Genomic DNA, 21698 nt, shown 5'->3' on the forward strand with positions numbered 1-21698 from the left:
CACACGTCATTGTTCTTTCTACACAGTTCACGGTCTTCAGAGCCTTGAGAAACGCACCTTTCTGTACATGCTATCCAGTCAGCCACATCATCAAAATACTTGTTGCCGGCATTCCCTGCATCTGGAACCATAAAAGCTTGCTTTGGCAATCTTCCTCCACTCATCCAACCCATATGTCCCTCAAACTCAAGTTATCCTCATCTGATTGTCTTGATGATACCAGATATCATTCTGGTTATGCTGTAAATTTAAATGATTGCCTCCTCATTAGTCAAGTGTGAAATATACCTAATGTGCAGCAATCACTTGTAGCATTTCAATTTGAAGGTAGAAAGCTTCTTAACTTCCCGTTTCCTTCATGTCTATGTCTCATCTGCATATAGCAAGATGCTGAAGACAAGAAACTTCAGCAATTTCATTTTACACTTTGTGGTAACACCTTTGCTTCTCCAAATGTCTGAGTGTCTCCAGACCAGCAGCTGCTAATCTAATTCTATGTCAGATCTCTAAGTGATGTTTTATGTCCCTTGTAATCATACTACCCAGGTATTTGAAGTGCTCAACACACTCCAATGCCTCCTCAAGATTTGGGGGGGAATATCTTCACCTCTTCAAAAGAGATATCACCACTGTCTGTGTCTTTTTGCGTGATACCTTTAGACCTAATTTGTCTACTCCCACCACTACTCTTTCTAGCAGTTTTTGCACCTCTTCTTGCAATGAGCCAATCTGGTCACTATCATCAGTGAAATAAAAATGACTAATTTTTTGTCCATGGATGGGACACCGTTCTGAAGGTTTTCATCAGTGGCTCTTCTTAAGATTTCTTCAAGATGACAACTGAAGAGGGTTGGTGATAACAAAGCAGCTCTGGCTAACAACTATCCTCAAGGCAAACCAATTACTTTGCACATGCCCCACAAAAAACAAAGCCATCATGCTTCCATAGAGATTTTTGTATCAGACTTTGTACATTTTCACCAAGTCCCACCAGCCACAGGATTGCTCAAAGAGATTTGTGCCATATGCTGTCAAATGCTTTAACTAAATCCACAAAGACATGGACCACCTTCCCATCATTCTCCAGCACTTTCTCAGATAGCACATGAAGATTGAATATTTGCTCCACTGTATCTCTTTTGGTCTAAACCTGGCTTGTTCTTCAGCCAGAAAATTCTCTACCTTGGGTGCAATTCTCTACAGGATGATGCGCAGAAGTATTTTCTAGGTGTGTCAATAATGAGATTGTGCAGCAATTTCCACAAACAGCTGGGACCCCCTTTTTAGCAATAAAAACCATCAGTGACTGTGTCCAAGTCTTGGACCATCTTCCAGATGCTGAAATCACATTGGCAAGCTTATGATACACCCAGATGAGTGCCTCTCTTTTAATTAATTCCTCTATGTTATCCACTCTAGTGACTATTGTTTCTCAGTGTTTGCAGTGTTTCAGTGTTCGCACCGCATCCTCAACTTCTTCAATAGGGATAAGTCAACTTCTCCAGTAGATTTCCTCTGCCTCTTACACTTTCAGCTTAGAATTCATTTGTTGCTTTGTATAGTTCTCAGCAATACCTGCCACAAGTGCTGGGTGAAACATTATAAATCTTTTAAAAGAGTCTTGATGGTTTGGTAGGCCTTCCTACTGGCATTTGCCGCAAAAGAGTTCTGTATATCTATGCACTGTCGTTCAAGTCACTCTTCTTTTGCCACTTTAATCAGTGCATCGATCTCTTGCATTGTACAGGAATATTGCTCTCTTGCAGTTTCATCCATCTTCTTTTGTGCTCTTAGCTTCCTTCATTGACCACACAACTCAATAATTATCTCCGTGATCCTAGGGTTCTTTGTAGGATCTGTTTCCCCAGGAGTTTATTCACAGTCTATAAGGCAGAAGATGTTGTGCTCTGTCTGATCTACACTACCTATGCAGAGGTCAGCAGTTTGAACAAAAGCTGCAAGCATCTTCCTAAATTCCATTTGTGTTTCACAGATTTTCTATTTGTCGACATTATAGCAGACTCTGAGGGTACTTGCTAGTTATTTCTTGCTTCACAGTTTGGTCTTCATGTTGGGTATAACTAGGTTATGATTAAATAGGTCAGCCTTCTTGAAGGACTGAATCCCCATCACACCAGAACACCATCTCTTCAAGACCATGATGAAGTTGATCTGGTTCCAAGTCTGCAAAACCAGCAATATAAAAGTCCTTTGCCTTCACAGTTTGTGCTTGAACAAGGTATTCATTAATACTATGTAATTTCCAGTCGCAAATTGCATGAGCCACTGTTTGTCTTGCCCTGCCCCAATCTCCAACACAGCTGCAGCATTCTGGGTAATTCTTAGGACCAATACTATATGTACTTTATGATATATGTAATTATAAATAATTATTGTTTAATATATTTCAGTGGAAATTTTCATTTTTTTTTACATTAAGAGAGAACAACCATTATACTACAATAAATCAGGAATTCCATGATGAATATTTGACATTATATGTATTTGTTGAATGAGTCAACTCAAACAATATTTTTCAATTCAATATCAAGTAAGGATGCTCAAAGATTAGAAGATTCAATTTAAGTTTCAAATATTTTATTTACATATATCATTGTAAATGTAAGATTTTCATGTTTTTTCCAATGTGTCTAAGCCTGCTGGCTTTAAGAACAGAGCAAATTATTTACTGAGGAAACTGGGTAGGAATTAGGGAAAATACCAAGGCGAGAGTGTAAATAATTTTGTACTTGTTTTGGTTTTTCATTTTCTTCATTCCCTTTACGTTGAGTTTACTGACTCCAATTTATTTAATATTCAGAAACATTGCAATTTAGGTAAAGATAACACTTTTCCCATTGGCCCACTACTTTCCCAATTATGCAGCCATTATTTATTATTAGGGCTTGTCTACACTGCAGAGGGAGATCGATCTAAGTTGTGCAACTTCAGCTACGTGAATAACGTAGCTGAAGTCAGTGTACTTAGATCTACTTACCGCAGGGTCCACACTATGCTATGTCGACAGGAGAGCATCTCCTGTCAACTCCCCTTGTGCTTCTCATTCAGGTGGAGTACAGGAGTTGACAGGAGAGCGATCTGCAGTCAATTTAGCGGGTCTTTACTAGACCCGCTAAATCGACCACCAATGCATCAATCACCGTGCGTCGATCCCCCGGTAAGTGTAGACAAGCCTTACTCTGTTGAAATAAATGGAATGCTAGGCTGCATCTTGTACATTTGGCAGCACAGCATGTGCAGCCTAAATGAACATACTAAAAGCATCCACCAGCTATCAAGTGGTTAAGCAGTTCCCTCACTTTTAATTAAAAGTAAAAACCAGTTATGTGGAATTAAATACTGGTACCAGTAAATGGTTTTAGCCCTTTTAAAATGAGATTACCACCCTTATTAGGGTGGATTACCAAAACACACAAACATACTATTCCAATCATATCTTTAGGTTAATGAGAATAACTCATTTTGACGTGTTAAAGTCACTGTTGCTTTCTATTAGTAAAAACATTTTACCTTATTTTTTTTTCATAAGGCTTAATGAATGGAGATCCTCTCATGGTTTGTGTTTTGACAATGTGGTCATCCAATAACATCTGAATATCATCCACTGATGACAAAATATAGGTTCCAGTTTCTCTATAAGAAAGGAGGATAAATTCCATTGTATCCCATTCAGATATCATTTTCATCATGGCCTTTTCAAGTGAATGTTCTTTGCTGGCTGCTTCACTGATAGCCTCAAATTTATCCAAGTATGGATCAAGTTGCATATTAATATATGAAGAGACAGTTGAGTCTTCTGAAGGATTCAGTGAAAACCCAACAATTTCTGACATGGCCTCCCAGTGTCGTTCTTGCAAACCAGGGTTACAAATCACCTGGATTAGAGGAAGATGTTCTTTGAATTCTTCCACTTTTGCTTTAATCTTTGTTGTCACTGATAATGCATTTGGGGAATCATGGAAGGTTTTTTCTAGTTTATATAGTCCACGCCAATAGTTTCCTACATCTATCTCTACTTGGTCTGGATTCACCTTTGTGAATAATCCCTCCATCCAGTTTCTGTGTTTGGTAGTGAACTCTACAGTCATATCATAGAGACGAAGATATGGGTTAAGAGTGTCTTGGATTTTCTTACGCTGAGGGTACTGAGAAGCTATCCATCCAAAGGCCTCTTCTTCTGCATTAAACTGATCAATCTGTAGAGGCAAAAGTGAGGTATGAAATACAGAACAATTTGTCCACACCCACAAACCATTTATACATTAATATGTATACATATATATTAATAGAAAACATCTAACTGTATATTACAAAGATTTAAAGATGATACAGAAGCAAAGATTTTTTAAAAAATCTAAAATACGAGGACATGCCTATCTATATAAATAAAATCACAGTATAAATTAACAAACAACCACCCTTAATCACCTCTCTCAACCCATCACCATCAGTGGTTCACAAAAATAGATGAGCATTGAAGCATGCTCTTAAGGTCAACAAATTCACACTCGGATGCAAGACTAAAGAGTGAGCAAGTTCCAGAATCAAGTATCTTTCATAGAAAACACTCCACCACCAGCCTCCTCTCTTTTAAAATGAGACTGTCAGCTCCAGTTTTGTATTTCTCCAGTGCTGGGAAATACTCGGATAACATAAAACTAGCAATATCTATAGAGGATATGTCAGAGAACAGGAAGAGGCAGGGAAAGGCAAGGGTAGAGCACACAGCACTCCATCTGATCCTTAGCTGGCAGAGCAGTCCCTAGGAGACAGTTTAATATGAGCAACTTTAAAGAGCTTTTAAAGATCAACTTTAAGATGCTCTAGATTATACTGACAGGCCCCATCGGCCAGACAGAGGCACAGAGAAGAGAAGTGACTTGCCCAAAGTCACCCAACGGGTGACTGAGCCAGAAACGTAACCTGAATCCCAGTCCAGCCCCCTCTCCATTGCCTCCACCGAGATAGGTATTATTACTATTAAGGTAACAGCTGATCATTCCCCAACAATTACCAATTTGCCAGCACAAATTAAAATAGCCATGGTGCTATAATAATGGGCCCTAGAGACTCGTTCAGACCCTTCAGTGTCCAAGATCAGGGAAAATTGGTAAATATCTTACAGAATGAAGCAGCAGTTGAATTGCCAATAATTTTTACTACTTGTCAATAATTGTTTCACCGTCAAAGCTTTTAATTTTATACAAATTCATCCATTTACATTTAGGACAAATTTTAAATCTATACCTTATCAGCAGCCACATCCAACTTTGTATTCAATGCCTGAGCTTTTTTTAGATATCTGTTGACTTCCTGAATGTCTCCAAATGTGTAAAATTCTTCAACTTGCTTAGAGTAACTCTCCAATTCCTCAACAAATCGTTCACAACGTATCTAATAAAGTGACAAATAATGTTAGATACTTGAGTTCAAGAGGTATTTCGCCTCCCTCCCCCCACTCCTAAGTCCCACTGAAAATCAATGGAAAGTCAATAGCACTTAGATCCTAAGCGTCTCGGTCACTTTTGAAAGTGGGACTTAGCTGTCTAAGTCACTTAGGCTGTCAAGGTTCCTTCCCCACTCTGAACGCTAGGGTACAGATGTGGGGACCTGCATGAAAACCTCCTAAGCTTATCTTTACCAGCTTAGGTCAAAAACTTCCCCAAGGTACAAAATATTCCACCCTTTGTCCTTGGATTGGCCGCTACCATCACCAAACAAATACTGGTTACTGGGGAAGAGCTGTTTGGAAACGTCTCCCCCCCCCCAAAAAATACTTCCCAAAACCTTGTACCCCACTTCCTGGACAAGGTTTGGTAAAAAGCCTCACCAATTTGCCTAGGTGACTACAGACCCAGACCCTTGGATCTTAAGAACAATGAACAATCCTCCCAACACTTGCACACCCCCTTTCCTGGGAAATGTTGGATAAAAAGCCTCACCAATTTGCATAGGTGACCACACACCCAAACCCTTGGATCTGAGAACAATGAAAAAGCATTCAGTTTTCTTACAAGAAGACTTTTAATAGAAATAGGAGTAAATAGAAGTAAAGAAATCCCCTCTGTAAAATCAGGATGGTAGATACCTTACAGGGTAATTAGATTCAAAACATAGAGAACCCCTCTAGGCAAAACCTTAAGTTACAAAAAAGATACACAGACAGAAATAGTTATTCTATTCAGCACAATTCTTTTCTCAGCCATTTAAAGAAATCATAAACTAACACATACCTAGCTAGATTACTTACTAAAAGTTCTAAGACTCCATTCCTGGTCTATCCCTGGCAAAAACAGCATAAAGACAGACAGAGACCCTTTGTTTCTCTCCCTCCTCCCAGCTTTTGAAAGTATCTTGTCTCCTCATTGGTCATTTTGGTCAGGTGCCAGTGAGGTTACCTTTAGCTTCTTAACCCTTTACAAGTGAGAGGAGTTTTCCTCTGGCCAGGAGGAATTTTAAAGGGGTTTACGCTTCCCTTTATATTTATGACATAGGCCTTGTGTGCTGAGTGGAGAACACCTAAATACCATTAAAAATCTGAGCCTTGGTGTATGTTATGTTAAAGTATCAGTACAGGTCAATGCCTGTGACAGAATATAAAACTATATGGACCATTTACCTGATCCAGTGTAGTAAATTCTATGCCACCTTCTGACTAATTACCATTTTCTTAATTTTTGAAAAACACCAAACATATATGTGGAAAGTATGATACTCAGATCTGATTTTCAGTTTTGGAATCAAGCCTTGTGCCCATAATGCCCCTTTCCAATTACATCCAGATTCCAACCAGCGGTCACCAAAGCTAAGAGTTTGCATCAGGTCATGCAAATTCTTCAAGTACTCCCACTGAAGTCAGTTGTGGTCCACACATTGGTTTACCAGACACTGAAGTCAACTGGACTACTGCAATGAGTAATGTTTTGCAGTCTTTGTGAACATACAAATAATGCACCCACTGAAGCAATAATACAACTGACATAAATTAGAATAATCATACTTACATTAAATATTGATAAATAAAACATTCACTGTTTACTTTTATGTGAAAAGGTTTTCCATTTCTAACCTGCATTTATGCACTACAAAGATCAGTGACACCCTATAAAACCTTGTCAATAGTATAAAGAAAAATATTCGAGAGATAAAATACTATATGTAAAATATAACTGATTTTTTTAAAAGTACAAATAAAATAAATGTGGTCCACAGTAAATCTACAGTTACAAAATTGAATTATTTTAAAATGATCAGAGAAGCAATATTCACTTTTGTTATTGAATGGAGATAACTTTCTTGACAGAACTACATTAGCTTTTTATTACAACTGGCATATTTCTGTTGATGTCAGTGGGGCTACTCACATGCTTTAAATTAAGCAGATGCACAAGTATTTTCAGGATTAGGGCTTTAAAAGTTTCATACATATAACTCTCATCAACATCTATGGAGGTCCTGTACAGAGAAGGCTTACAGGACTGGGCCCAAACTGTGAAATATGGTTTAGATTATATAAGTCATTCATGGTATGTGCAATCAAATGAATAAGAAATCAATACAAATTAGTTAATATTATATATTCTGATATGTGCTGTGTCATATGATTACTTAATGTAATTAATTCTGCATTGTTTTTAAAAGGAGTGGTGTAAATAAATTTTAAAAGATTATGCCCATCAATATGATTTTTTATGTCAATTGTATTATTTAAAATATTCAAATAACACAAAGGTTTTGAAAATGCTTTCATTACTAACCTTAAGTCCCTCTTGAAATTGCTCTGTTTTTTCTTTAATTATCTTTCTGTGCTCTTCAAAAATATCTGACATTCGAGCATACCACTGAAAGACACTATTATTCAGTCGAATATCTGCTGGTGAAAAGTTTGCACACTCTATCAGGAAAGCAAGGCAATTTTTAGAGTCCACTAATTTCTGTTCCAACTCAAACATGTCCCGTGTTTCCACTTTCTGTATATATGCCTAGGGGATACAAAATTAAACAACATAAATGTCTTCCCATCAAACCCCCCAATTTCTTTAATCTGTCAAGATATTTAAAACAGTCCTTACATAGTAAACATGAAAAGTCTGTGTTCAAGATGAAGTGGCCAATAAATAAGTCTACAGTCATAGGACAAAGAAAGGTTCTTTACAGATTGCTGTAATGAATCATAAAAATCCAGTGTCTTTATTAAGTCCATGATTTCTGGTGTCTAGCAACATCAGAACCTGCACACCTTCAAAAGATGAGCCTGGAAACTTAAATTCATAACTCTGCTAGACACCAAAAATCATGGATTTAATAAAGACACTGGATTTATGGCTCATTACAATGATCCGTGACCTACTAATCCTTCTTTGTTTTAGGACTATAGTGGTGTTAACTGCCCACTTCACCTTGCATGGTCTCTTGCAACATGTGTTAACTCCTTATCTGTTCCACCCTTGTTTTTAGCAGTGACATTCAAGTACCTTTTCCAGACCTGAAGAAGAGCTCTGTGGAAGCTCAAAAGCTTGTCTCTATCACCAACAGAAGTTGGTCTAATAAAAGGCATTGCCTCGCTCACTTTGTCTCTAGTATACTGGGACCAACATGTCTACAACATCACAGCAAAAATAATTAATGTGATGACACAAATTAATCAATGAAATAATATTTAGAAAGGTACAATCTGTCCGGTAAAATGTATACCACCACTATCTTTTAACCAATAGTTTATATCCAGTAGAATATATTAATGACTTCTGGCTCTGGGGAACACTGGTCTTTTCAAAAAATAGCCTATATAAAATTTAAAATAGCATTGTAGCTAAAAGACAAAGGAGTTATCAGGAGGGATTTGATCTCAGTGGAAAATAATAAGCCACACCTGGGAAAACTTAATATGGTGTTTATCTGACATAAAACTGCAGCAATAGAAACTCAATGCTTTAAGATGGCATACATTTCATGTCTTTTAAAGCTTTCTTTTTCACTTGAAAAAGTCTCAGAGTGTTGCCATTGTTCAGCTAGACTTTCAGTGTAAAAACAAAGCATTTAGATTCTGATTCAGCCAAGCATTCATTTGCTTGATTAACTTTAAGTACACACCTATGTCCCACTGACTTTAAGCACCTACATAAGTGCTTTGCTGAATAAGAATGAACTTAAGCACAAGCTTAATTTTAAACATGTGTTTAAGTACTTTGCTGAGTTGGAGCCTGAGTATGCCAGAGTGGCCACTGGGACTTGATCATCAAACTGGTATCTATAATGTGGTGGGATTTTATAGTTATTGAGATGGATGATCACACACAAGCCACACATCTGACACATTTTAAATGACAGCTCAATACACGACTTATAGGCAGAAGTACTTTATATATAAATTACAGGCAGAATGTTTCTGAAAGTTTTCTATGCAGTACCAACTCCTCTCTAAGTTCTAATCAGACATTTGTCTGCTTCCCTGGAAGTTCATGTCTCTGACTAGCTCAGAATATTGGGAATGGGCCCCAGTGTATTTCACCTCTAACAAACTCTCTGAATCCAGCCCAAAAGATTTCACTATTTGATCTCATTATCTGTTATAAGGCCTGTATGGTTAAAATATAACCATGCAAATCATTATTGCTACCACTGTTATATAATTGCAACAAATCTTAAACAAAGTGTAATGCATGGCCAGAAAGAGTTAAACATCTTGTAGGCTAGCTAACCCAAAGCTAACCTTTAAAGACATGTTAGAAATGGTAATTAGGGTCATTCTCTGGCTAGGTAGGCTAGAACTTTGAAATGCAAACCTATATTGTTAGAAGTTATACTAATTGTGTGTATCTTAGATGCTACCCATGTAAACAGACAGTTCCTGTCTGTCACTATAGCTACTAATTCAGAGATCAAAAGGGAATATTAACATTTAGATGAATCTTGGGTGAAATACTGTCATTGTCTATATGTCTCTTTGAAGTTTGTGACAGATTGCCTCATGGATAAATTGTCCTATGTTAATTTGTGTAACAAATTACTGGTGGTGTTTAGAAAACAGAAGGTTACATCAAAAGCCTATTGCTTACCCAGGTCAAGTGGATGCTAGAACACTGTATAAAAAGACCCTTGCACCCTGATCCTTTTTATCTCAGATCTGCTTGAGGTTTCATGCAGAGGAAGCCTAAGCCACAAGGACTGAGATCCCTGTTCTGACTGGACACCCTGAAATATAAACATTGGACTATAACCTATGGACTAATTCTAAAAGAACTCTTTGCAACTACAAAGCTCACCATCTCTCCTATGTATCTGAACCTCAAGAATTGAACTCCTGTCTGTATGTATATTGATCTTTTAACAATACTCTCTCTCTTTTCTTTTTTAATAAATTTTAGTTCAGTTAATAGAAATAGGCTATTAGCATGTATTTGGGTAAGATCTGGAATATTCATTAACCTGGGACGTAATGTGTCCAATCCTTTGGGATTGGTAGAACCTTTTCTTTGATATGATAAAATAAGATTTTCATAAATCTTCATCATATTTGATTTGGGTACCTTTAAAGGAAATGTGTTGTTGGTTTCTGGGCAACCAGGTTGAATAAAGAAGCTGTTTTGTGCTGGCTTGGTAAATCTAAGTATTAAAATATCCACCAACTTTGGGGATTGACTGTCCATTCTTTGCAGTTCACCTTAATTGAGTGACCTCAGCTGGCCCCCACGGGACCCCGGTCATAGCCTGTATGAAAGAAATTATGTTCTCAATCCAGTTTCTAACAGGCATGTTCTCTATAACATATAAATCACTATTGGCACCTACTAGCACTAACTGGGAGGGCATAGGAATCTAACTGTCCACTTACTAATAAAAATGGGGTGTGCAATCTTGATTCTATTGAGTTCAGTGGCAAAACTCCCACTAACTTATAGACTCATAGGTTTTAAAGTCCGAAGGGACCATCACGATCATCTAGTCTGACCTCCTGCAAATTGCAGGCCACAGAACCTTGCCCATCCACTCTTGTAATTGATCCATAACCTCTGACTGACTTACTGTAGTCCTCAAATCATGATTTAAAGACTTCAAGTTACAAAGAATCCACATTTACAGCAGTTTAAACCTGCAAGTGACCCATGCCCCATGCTGCAGAGGAAGGCAAAAAAAAAAAAAAACAACCCCAGCATCTCTGACAATCTGACCTGGGACAAAATTCCTTCCTGACCCCAAATAGGGCCATCAGTTAGACCATGAGCATGTGGGCAAGACCCACCAGCCAGACACATTGAGAAAGAACTTTCTGTAGTAACTCAAAGTTCTCTCCATCTAGTGTCTCATCAGGGCCATACACGAGGCAACTTGGTTAAGCTTACACGGTCATTGTGTATCCAAGATCAGATCAAGATATTGGTAACTATACCTTGCTTGTAGTATATAAGAAATGTATACCTTAAGTTCCATTAACTCCTGTGTATTTGATGGAGTGGTAAGAGCTTTCTCGGCTATCTTCTCAAATTCATCACATAACCTGAAATATATAAAAGAGAGCCAAAGTCTGATATGTGTGTCTATACATGTAATGTGCTTCTCTGCCTAAATATTCACATAAGGGCAAAAAATCATTAGTTTGTTTAAGTAAAGACTGAATGAAAAACTAACTACAAATAACATATCTTAACATCTCTGTGCAGTATAGATTATAGTAAAAATATAGATTAAAGATACTTTTCAAGTGTTTACAAAATTTAGCACTCGAAATAAAATAATGTACATTTACTTATGAAATTTTGAGATTTACCTTAGGTTTATATCTTGATGATCTTTGAACATTTTGGCAACAATTTTTCCAAAAATTGCATCTGCTCGCTTTGCCAAAGCCCTAATCAATTCATCACAGTGCAGCTCAAACATTCCTAGACGAATGTACTAGAACACAAGTGTAAAAATTAACATACTTGACACATGGTATATGAAAGAAACAATAAATTATCCTAAATAGCAGTATTCATAATGCTTTCTTTGTTGATCTGTTACAATCTTACAGTACCAGTTTTTAATTAATGAAGAGTATGTAACATGTGGAGATCTTGACACTCTTTTCAGTAAGAAATTACTAGTCTTTTGCTCATGGTACAGAGAAAAGATTGTTAGCAAGGGATGCCTTCTACCATCAGTTCTAGAGGGCAGTTCCTGTATGCCTCTTCACCAACGTCTTTAGTAGCAATGGTTTTGATTCAATTTAAATTTTGCTCTCATTTACAATAATATAAATCCAGAATAACTCCACTGACTTCACTGGAGTAGTAATGTAAGCAAGAGACGCATCAGGTCCTAAAAGTGTTTGACTGTATACTCAATTCCTACCCACACACTAGTGGTCAAATAAACCTGTGGTGTAATTTCATTAACTTCAATGGAGTTACACTTGGAATTAATTTGGTCCAGGGGTGAGGAAAGGATCACACATTTGTGCACTTCAGTAGGGAGTACTTAAAGAAAGCTATTGTAGAATTATTTCTACCTGAGTTCAAATGTTGCTAGAATTAACTCTCCAAGCCTAATTCTTCAATACCTAAAATTGCCGAATAAGAAGTTACTTACCTGTACAGTAACTGGAGTCCTTTGAGACATGTTGTTCATGTGCACATTCCACTAATGGTGATGTGCTTGAGTTCTGAATCTTTGAGCCAGCATTGTTCATATGGCCACATGCAGCCTGAGAGTCCCTGTAGTCCACATCAAGGGCATATAAGGGCAGTCTGCTAATACCCATACAGTTTCCTCTCCACCACAGAATCCCAGGGATAAAGGACTCCGAGTAGAGGGGGATGGAGGAAAGTGGTGAAATCTGCATATGGACAACACATCTCAAAGAACTGCAGTTACTGTATAGGTAAGAAACTTCCCATTCTCCCTTAGGTGACTGCCCACATACACATTCCATTAATGGTGACTCCACAGCAGTGAAACTGTACAATGCAGGTGGGAGCTCAGCGTTTTTAGAAAAACAAAGACTGCAGCACTACTTTGCCAAACACAACGTCTGACTTGGATGCGTCGGTAAGGACACAGATTCTTGACCACCACTGTCACCACTGATCTCGAGGCGGTATGGACCATGTCAAGGGCCACCTGAAAGCTGGTTTTGTCCACCACAGAGTCATAGAGTTCAAGGCCAGAAGGGACCACTAGATCATCCAGTCTGACCTCCAGTACATCACTGGCCACCAACAGCACCCAGGACCCACATGCTAAACTCAGCAACTGAAATTAAACCAAAGAATTATAGCCCATGTGAGACTAGACTATTATATGCTATGGGGAGAGACCAAGGGGAACCAGGATCAAGGCCCTCACAATGACAGGGAATGATTAAGTGAGATATACCCAGATAATTCTGGCAAGTGACCCACATCAACATCCTGCAGAGGAAGTCATAGAACTCCCAAGGTCACTACCAATCTGACCTAGGCTAGGCAGCAGTTCTGCGGAAAAGGACCTAGGGGTAACAGTGGACGAGAAGCTGGATATGAGTCAGCAGTGTGCCCTTGTTGCCAAGAAGGCCAATGGCATTTTGGGATGTATAAGTAGGGGCATAGCGAGCAGATCGAGGGACGTGATCGTTCCCCTCTATTCGACATTGGTGAGGCCTCATCTGGAGTACTGTGTCCAGTTTTGGGCCCCACACTACAAGAAGGATGTGGATAAATTGGAGAGAGTCCAGCGAAGGGCAACAAAAATGATTAGGGGTCTAGAACACATGACTTATGAGGAGAGGCTGAGGGAGCTGGGATTGTTTAGTCTGCAGAAGAGAAGAATGAGGGGGAATTTGATAGCTGCTTTCAACTACCTGAAAGGGGGTTCCAAAGAGGGTGGCTCTAGACTGTTCTCAATGGTAGCAGATGACAGAACGAGGAGTAATGGTCTCAAGTTGCAGTGGGGGAGGTTTAGATTGGATATTAGGAAAAACTTTTTCACTATGAGGGTGGTGAAACACTGGAATGCGTTCCCTAGGGAGGTGGTAGAATCTCCTTCCTTAGAGGTTTTTAAGGTCAGGCTTGACAAAGCCCTGGCTGGGATGATTTAACTGGGAATTGGTCCTGCTTCGAGCAGGGGGTTGGACTAGATGACCTTCTGGGATCCCTTCCAACCCTGATATTCTATGATTCTATGATTCTATGACCTGGGGGAAAATTCCTTCCCAACCCTACATATAGCAATCAGTTAGCCCTTGAGTATGTAAGCAAGAACCAGTCAGCCGCACACCTCAAAGAGAGAATGCTTGGTGCCACCTCAGAGACCTGGACCACCCTACAAATGATCATCTGTAGCCATGGTCAGCTTATGGTAGCTTATGCTTCAGAGGAAGGAGATTAAAAAAAACCCTCCCAGCATACGCTGGGGGCGGGGGGGAATGCCTTCCTGCTCCCTGACTGAAACACTGAAGCATAAGCTTTAGGAACATAAGACACAAACCAGAAGTGAGCCCCAGGGCTGTTGAGCCCTGCCCCCTGCCATCGCAAGAAAATCCATCATACATTTGCACTCAAATTTGTCCAGTTCTTTCTTTTAACTAATTACTAAATTAACTAAATCAATATAATTTACCTTCCTAGAAGTGTACTGTATTTCCTCACTGAGGTTTTGGTACTTGACAGCTTCTCCTGTTATTTCTTCAAAGTTATGTTCCTCTGACAGGAATCGATCAATATCCTCTTCAGCTTGTTTGTTTATCAAGAAGCTGTACTTATCATACAGTTTGAGATGCTCTATGGGTGCAATGCTTTCTTTGGCAATCTCTTCTTTGATCCTTCTCTTATGCTCATCCAGGATCTCATCGAGGATAATAGGTTTCAAATTAGTGGATTTAGACTTGCTTTCCGGCTTTGGAAAAACACATTGTTTCTGTAACTTGTTTTATTATGTTTATCTCATGAACAATAAAAATTGTACAAAATAATCAATTAAATGTTACATAATCATGTAGCTTTCTAAACTGAATTTAGTTATGTAGGTCTTGTCTAGACAAAAGTGAATTTGTGAAAAACTGGAGTATAAATCCACAGAGCTCCAGCATGCTTCATACTAAATGTCTGTGTGGACTCTGCATACTAAAAGTTCCCTAGTGTGTTCTGACCTACTGCCAAAGGACAGTTAGCGTGCAGCACCACAGCTTACCTTGTACTAACTGTTCGTCTACATGTCCGAAATGTCCGAAAGATATTTCTACTGTATGGCTACTCAAATTTAGCATCAAACTCCTTTCTAGTTTATAAAATGGTAGTTTGAAAAGTCTCACTGGCTATCAAGAATATAGAAATGTATAATTCAGATATTGTTAGAGAATGTCAATATGCTATTTAAAAAAATAGAAGATGTTTACTGCTATTTCAAATTTAATCTGTATTAATTTTATTTTATCTAGAGAGTCACAACATCTTCAGTCTAGATAGTCTTGCTATCAACTGATGAATCGGTGACGTTCAAATTAAACTGACCAACTTCCTGCAAGTCCATAATGAGCTCCCAAGCTTGGAGAAGACTATTTATATTCCTTAAAAAATAATCTTAATTTTATGCTTTTCCAACATTCATTCTAAAAATTAAATGAATTATATTTGGCAGTCAGCCTCTTAATGACCTGATTATCTGTTTGAAAGACATGTTATTCTGTTTTATTTGTTTGTCACCTGATAGCTCATTGAGTAGAAACCTGATTCAGGAAAGTATAATTATTCAGGATAGCACTTTAAACATGTGCTTAACTTTAGGTATATTGATAACAACATTGAAAGCTCTACTGTCTCACTTTCTCCCCAAGTTCCACTATCACAAGTCTCTGGAAACAATCAGAGAGAGGAATGAGGAAGAAGCATCAGAAGGCAACTCCGTTAATCTTTGCCAGGTTATGGATTACATCCTTAAATTGTAAGTAAGATGCAATTTAGAATCAAGCTGAAGAAAACTAATTAAAATAGCTTTTCATGGCTTTGTTTAGTGTTCTTTAGCCTGGGTAGTCTTCCTATTTGGGTTACTATTTTAATTTGCTTCATAATGTGTAGATGATTAAAACAATTTAAACTTAGTGAGTTCCTTAAAAGATATCCTTTAAACTCTATTAGTAATAATCAGTTCACAAGAATTTATATTTAACATGAGACTACCCTTTACATTACCAAAAAATGAAGGCAGTTCTCATAACATTAAGGTCAGAAATGTTTTAAGAAATAAAAACTTATTACCTGTTTTCTACTATATATTTACAAAAATAATTACAGAAATTGGATTTTTAAGAGAATGGTTTAAATATCTTAGATTAATAAGGTTAAAATTGTTTCAGGTGTTCTACAATGCACTAAAAGAGCAATATTATACTACTGTGAAAGATATAAAAGGAGAATTATTAATCAAATTACCTATGATCTAAATCTAGCAACAACAGAGTGAGAAAATAAAAACAAAGTTATAAAATAGTAATTTCTTACCCACTTAGAATACAATTTGGTCTCAACTCTTGGCACAAGATTGATAGCTTTAATCATAACATTATAAATATTCAGAAATATAACTTCATAATCATTAAACTCAGGTTCAAACTTAATACAGTCTTTGTCAAGGATCAGCCTCATGATGAAACCTGAATGCTCATAGGCTCGAACAGATTTCTAACAAAAACAGAATGAAATATATTAGTTACCTCAGCTCATACAGGAAAAATCAAAAAAATATGATTTCAAAACCATGACAGCTTAAGCACTAAAATCCTTAAGGGTGCTAATTGCAAATGGCATGCTTTACATAGGGTAATCGTGATAAAAGTTACATGTAAAATTGCTCTGATCAAATTTATGAAACATTGACATTCATTAAGACGACATTCAACTTGTTATTTTGTCAGTTTGTGGCAGGGATATATACTATGTACTACTCCAAATCAGAACTTTATAAAGTTGGTTATACAAGTCAAGGTTGTAGCAGCTTTACTTTATTAGCACTCACACACGTAACGCCACATGCAAGGTGAGATCCTGCTCCCAGTTGCAGAACATAAATCCATTTACTTTAATAAAGCTACTGCAGGTATACACTGGTGTAATGTAAGCACAATCCACAAAAACTAACCTGAGAGTATTACAGGGATAGTGCTTGCACCACAGAACACTAGACTACTCTTTTTTTCCTGTGGTGGGGCTTCCAAGGAATCCAACCATGGGATCTCTAATACTGTATTAATCCCTGATGAATTCCAGGGGCTTTTCACCACCCCTTCAAATTTGGAACAGCTTTCTCTTTCCTTTTAAAACCCTTCCCTCATCTCTCTGTCAGACTGCCAGCATTTTAATAACATATTATAAATATGTTGAAATCACCATTATGAAAGGATAAATATTTAATTGAAATACAGAGAAAATTATCCATCAGACAACAAATATCACTTAATGAATGAGCAGACGAAATAACAGGAACAAAGGGGAGCTGGATTGGGCACCAATTGTGAAGGAAAAAGAGGATCATTCCAGCTCCACAGCATGCTTCCCTGGGACCCTGCGGATGTTCCTCCGCCAGCATTCTCTGGCAGTGGAGGTCCGTGCAGATTTGAGGGCAAGGCTGGTGCCCGATGGAACAGAGATAGAGAACTACACTCCACAAGGTTTGGATGCACATCAGTGTCTTGCCGTTATAAATCTAATTGACTACAACTACAAATTATATTTTTGATTGATTGGATCCAAAATATGTTAATATTTCCCTTTTCACTTAACAAAAATAAAGGTGCTTTTGCTTTATTTTTCTCAGATATTTTAACAAGATTGTAGCTTGCCATCACAATTTTTATTACTTCTTTTTGATAAATCTTTTCAGAAAAAATAGATTAAACATGGAAAAAGTCATTTTATGTACATGGACTAGCAACACTGCCTTATTAGTATCTAACCCTACTTACTGGAGGCTGTACAATTAAATCCGTAAAGTCCTGCATTGAAAGTAAGGCTAAGTTTTGCAGTTGTCGAGTCATTAAAGTAGCAGCACAGTCGAAGAAAGATTCTAATTTGGCACTGCTGGCATTAGTGGGCACCTGCTTCCTTTTATTACCTTGGTAATAGATATTTTGCACTTCTGGAAACCACCTTGAAAGAACAGAAGAGGGTGTTTTAAGTGATTGGAATGAACAAACTCAGGTTTTTAAATAAATTTTTATATTATATCTCTTTTAATAAGTCATAAGTTAAAAACAAAATAGGTAGGAGACCCTATTCAGCAGTCAGAATAGATAAGTTTAATGTGCCATAGGTTGCACCATTATGTAGTGATAGTACAAATCTTGGACCTTTGGAATATATAATATCTGTTTTTGTGAAATACATTACTTTGTATATTGCCTTTTTCATAAGAGGATCAGTAATGAGCATTGTTTATATTTGCATTGATAGTTTGGGGATTTTTTGTGAAACTATATATATTCTGCATGCTTTATTTAATAGATCAGCACTTTAGGTTAAATTGGGTTACTTTTGAAGTTACAGTAACTTTTAGGAAAGTCTTTATTGAGGGGGCAGAGGGAGGAGAAGGCAAACCAGTAAACCGTTCTGTTGGGTACTTAAAAGATGTTTAACTTGATTCTTAAGTCACAGAAGTTCGGGCATGGGAGTGGCTTGCAAAGAAAGTGAAAAGTTTAGATGGGTGGATTGCCCCATATAAAGACTTTGTAGGGAAACTGCATTCTCACTTTTTTTTTAAAAAGTGATAGTTTGTTTAAAAACTTGGTTTATCCACAGTAGGAGAATTAAACCTTTCGACATGACCCGCTTTGTGTAGTGCCCTCCCAAAATTAATGTAATGCCTACCTTCTTTCTAATCAACAATTGCAACAGTATTCTGTCTCATTAAGACTGTGACAAAACTGCTCTGATTTTATTTTTTCCATATTCACAATCAGTGCCAATAAGACATCATTGAAATGTGAATTCCTCATTTCCATGTCATAACTGATGGCCTGTATACTTAAGTGGGAGAAAGGGTAATGGAATTTATTGGCTAGCTTAACTAGGGTTTCCTCATGTACTTTTTCCCACCATGCAAGAAGCCAGAGTGTAGCTTATTTAACTGCCTCAGTACATTGATATGTATTCATTTGTGACTCCTTTCATATCATGTTAACTGGATTCCAGAAGCTAGTGGAGATTCGAGATTTGGTGAATCTTGCCCATATGCTCAGGGTTTAGCTGATCACCATATTTGGGGTCACGAAGGAATTTTCCTCCAGGGCAGATTGGAAGAGGCCCTGGAGGTTGTTCGCCTTCCTCTGTAGCATGGGGCACGGGTCACTTGCTGGAGGATTCTCTGCTCCTTGAAGTCTTTAAACCACAATTTGAGGACTTCAAAAGCGCAGACATAGGTGAGAGGTTTTTCGCAGGAGTGGGTGGGTGAGATTCTGTGGCCTGCGTTGTGCAGGAGGTCAGACTAGATGATCATAATGGTCCCTTCTGACCTTAATATCTATGAATCTATGAATCTATAAGACACTGTAGTATATCTGAGCAACTATAGGTTAACTTGAGTGGTGTCATATGGCTGAGTGACTTTAACAGGAATGTTTACCTGAAATATTATCTGCTATTATGGAAACAAATTTCAAATATAAAATGTGAGAGAGCTAAGTTTGTTATCTTGTTCTGGTCTTTTATTTCTCAGGCAGAAGAGAACAGAAGTGTTGCAGAGGAAGAAATAGTCCCTGGAAGAAATAGTTTCTTGTGTCACTCATGAGTGACGTCAGTAGGTATTAATAAAGAGAATTGACAGAGATCCAAAGGGTAAGTAATGAAAGAACAAATTCAACATTGTCTTCAGAGACAGTGCCACTAATGCTACAGTAAATTAATCTGAGTTATAGACCTATATTTTTATTTGAATCCACTCAAGAGTAACATGGTTAGGGCCTGATTCTTCTGCCAAAAAATCAATGGGGAAACTCGCTTTGAGCTCAGTGAGAGCAGGAGTTGGCCTTATTGTATAGAAACTTTTAAATGCAAACTACACATTTTTAACTTAAATTGTCATAACTTATTTACTAGGCAGTGAAAATAGATATACTTTTTCCTTTACTAATCTTACTGTTCTTCAACATTCAAAACTGACTTCAGTAGGAAGCTACAAGCATAGAACAAAGACAGGATTGGGCCCACTGAAGTGTCTTGCAAGAATAATATTGCCAAACTGCTCAACAAAACTTAAATAGCAAATCAAAGGAAGCAAAATACTAAAAAGTAGGTCTTCATTAAATTAAAATTGCTAAACAATAAATTATACTCATTTTGACCGTGACCCTTTAATGGGGCTCCACAGCGGGTCTGTGCTAATGAATTCCACTGCAAGATTAGGGCCTTTTATAGCAGGGGTTCTAGATATGAAACTAAAGGCTCTGGAACTATGCTTTTTCATCTATACTCAAGCAGTATAAGGAAGGCTGCTTCTGGAGATCTGTGATTTAGATCTGTAGTACTGGAATAATATGGGGCTAATGTGAATTAGTATTATTCCATACAACCTTCAGAGCCTATCAATAACAATGTCTTTATGACAACAAACCAAAAACACAGGCATTTTAAATGGATCCTGTAATCGGTATGTTAAAAGCTTACAGTCTTCACAGAATGACAACCAAAATAAGCGAGCAAACTTCAAACTTCAAGTACAGTTTCCCATTGTTGTCTAAAATCCAGAGTAAGCATTACTGCATAAATCAGTACAATATACTTAGCATTTATACATCTCTTTTCATCCATAAATCTCAAAGCATTTTGCAAAGGAGAATAAGCATCATTATCCCTGGTTTATACCACAGGAAATGAAAACAGAACAACAATTTACATTGATACATTTTAATTGTACATATTAGAGAATAAGATGCCACTTTTTCTCCTTCCCCCCAAAAAATAAAAAGGCAAACCAATAAAATAACCTTCCAAAGATATATAGAGCAGAAGTTAAAGATTTCTCTCTGTGCAACATAAACATAAAGATATATTTGATCATACTTTTTAAGCAGAACCTCTTTGGCAGATTCCATGTGCTTCAGGGCAATATTCTGGAAGAATGAGAGTTCCATTGCTTCCTGACGATTGTGAAATGTTTCTTTATCAACTAAGCGTAAATTTCTGTAAGACAGTCATAAAATGAATATTTTAAGTATATATACTTTTCACTTTGTATTTCTCTCTCTGAGTTATTGTTTGTAAAAGAAAAATTACCAAATGACATTGTTAAAAATTATAACTAGGACTATACCAAATTCACGGTCCATTTTGGTCAATTTCATGGTCATAGGATTTTTAAAATCATAAATTTCATTATTTCAGCTATTTAAATATAAAATTTCATGGTGTTGTAATTGTAGGGGTCCTGACCCAAAAAGGAGTTGTGTGTAGGGGGGAGGTCACAAGATTATTGTAGGCGGGGTTGCAGTCAATGTTCCCTCTAATTTTTTACATCCACGTGCAGAATGAATTTTGTTATGTGCACCAATATGGAGAGTGAGGGCTCTCCCTGCCCACCCCCTACTTGTCTCCCCTCCAGGTCCCTGTGGCTGCGCACCCCTTTATAGCCTGCTGCTATAGAAGAAACCTAGGTTGCAGTACTGCTGCACTTACTTCTGCGCTGTTGCTGAAGTGCTGCATTCAGAACTGGGCAGCTGGAGAGCGGCGGCTGCT

At 37.6% G+C, this 21698-nt stretch overlaps 1 protein-coding gene across 12 annotated transcripts in view; it reads right to left on the reverse strand.

Moving 5' to 3' along the window:
- The window catches only part of DNAH7 (dynein axonemal heavy chain 7), a 270100-nt gene that overhangs the window by 206792 nt on the left and 41610 nt on the right, over window positions 1–21698 (reverse strand). For 9 of the 12 annotated variants that reach the window (XR_012154342.1, XM_073306229.1, XM_073306230.1 and 6 more), the window contains 9 exons: window positions 21027–21146; window positions 17936–18119; window positions 16476–16655; window positions 14599–14874; window positions 11789–11916; window positions 11440–11518; window positions 7779–8003; window positions 5269–5415; window positions 3532–4217 (listed from right to left, as the gene is read on the reverse strand). Coding sequence is in view for 11 of the 12 variants with exons in the window: in XM_073306229.1 (XP_073162330.1) it covers window positions 3532–4217; window positions 5269–5415; window positions 7779–8003; window positions 11440–11518; window positions 11789–11916; window positions 14599–14874; window positions 16476–16655; window positions 17936–18119; window positions 21027–21146 (2025 nt within the window). In the remaining variant the exon portion in view is untranslated. Of the gene's footprint in view, window positions 1–3531; window positions 4218–5268; window positions 5416–7778; window positions 8004–10550; window positions 10732–11439; window positions 11519–11788; window positions 11917–12591; window positions 12681–14598; window positions 14875–16475; window positions 16656–17935; window positions 18120–21026; window positions 21147–21698 lie in introns of those variants that run through there. The other 3 variants (XM_073306234.1, XM_073306236.1, XM_073306237.1) reach the window with 3 other exon arrangements.

The sequence above is a fragment of the Lepidochelys kempii genome, chromosome 11 (genome assembly GCF_965140265.1).
Source record: "Lepidochelys kempii isolate rLepKem1 chromosome 11, rLepKem1.hap2, whole genome shotgun sequence".
NCBI lineage: Eukaryota > Metazoa > Chordata > Testudines > Cheloniidae > Lepidochelys > Lepidochelys kempii.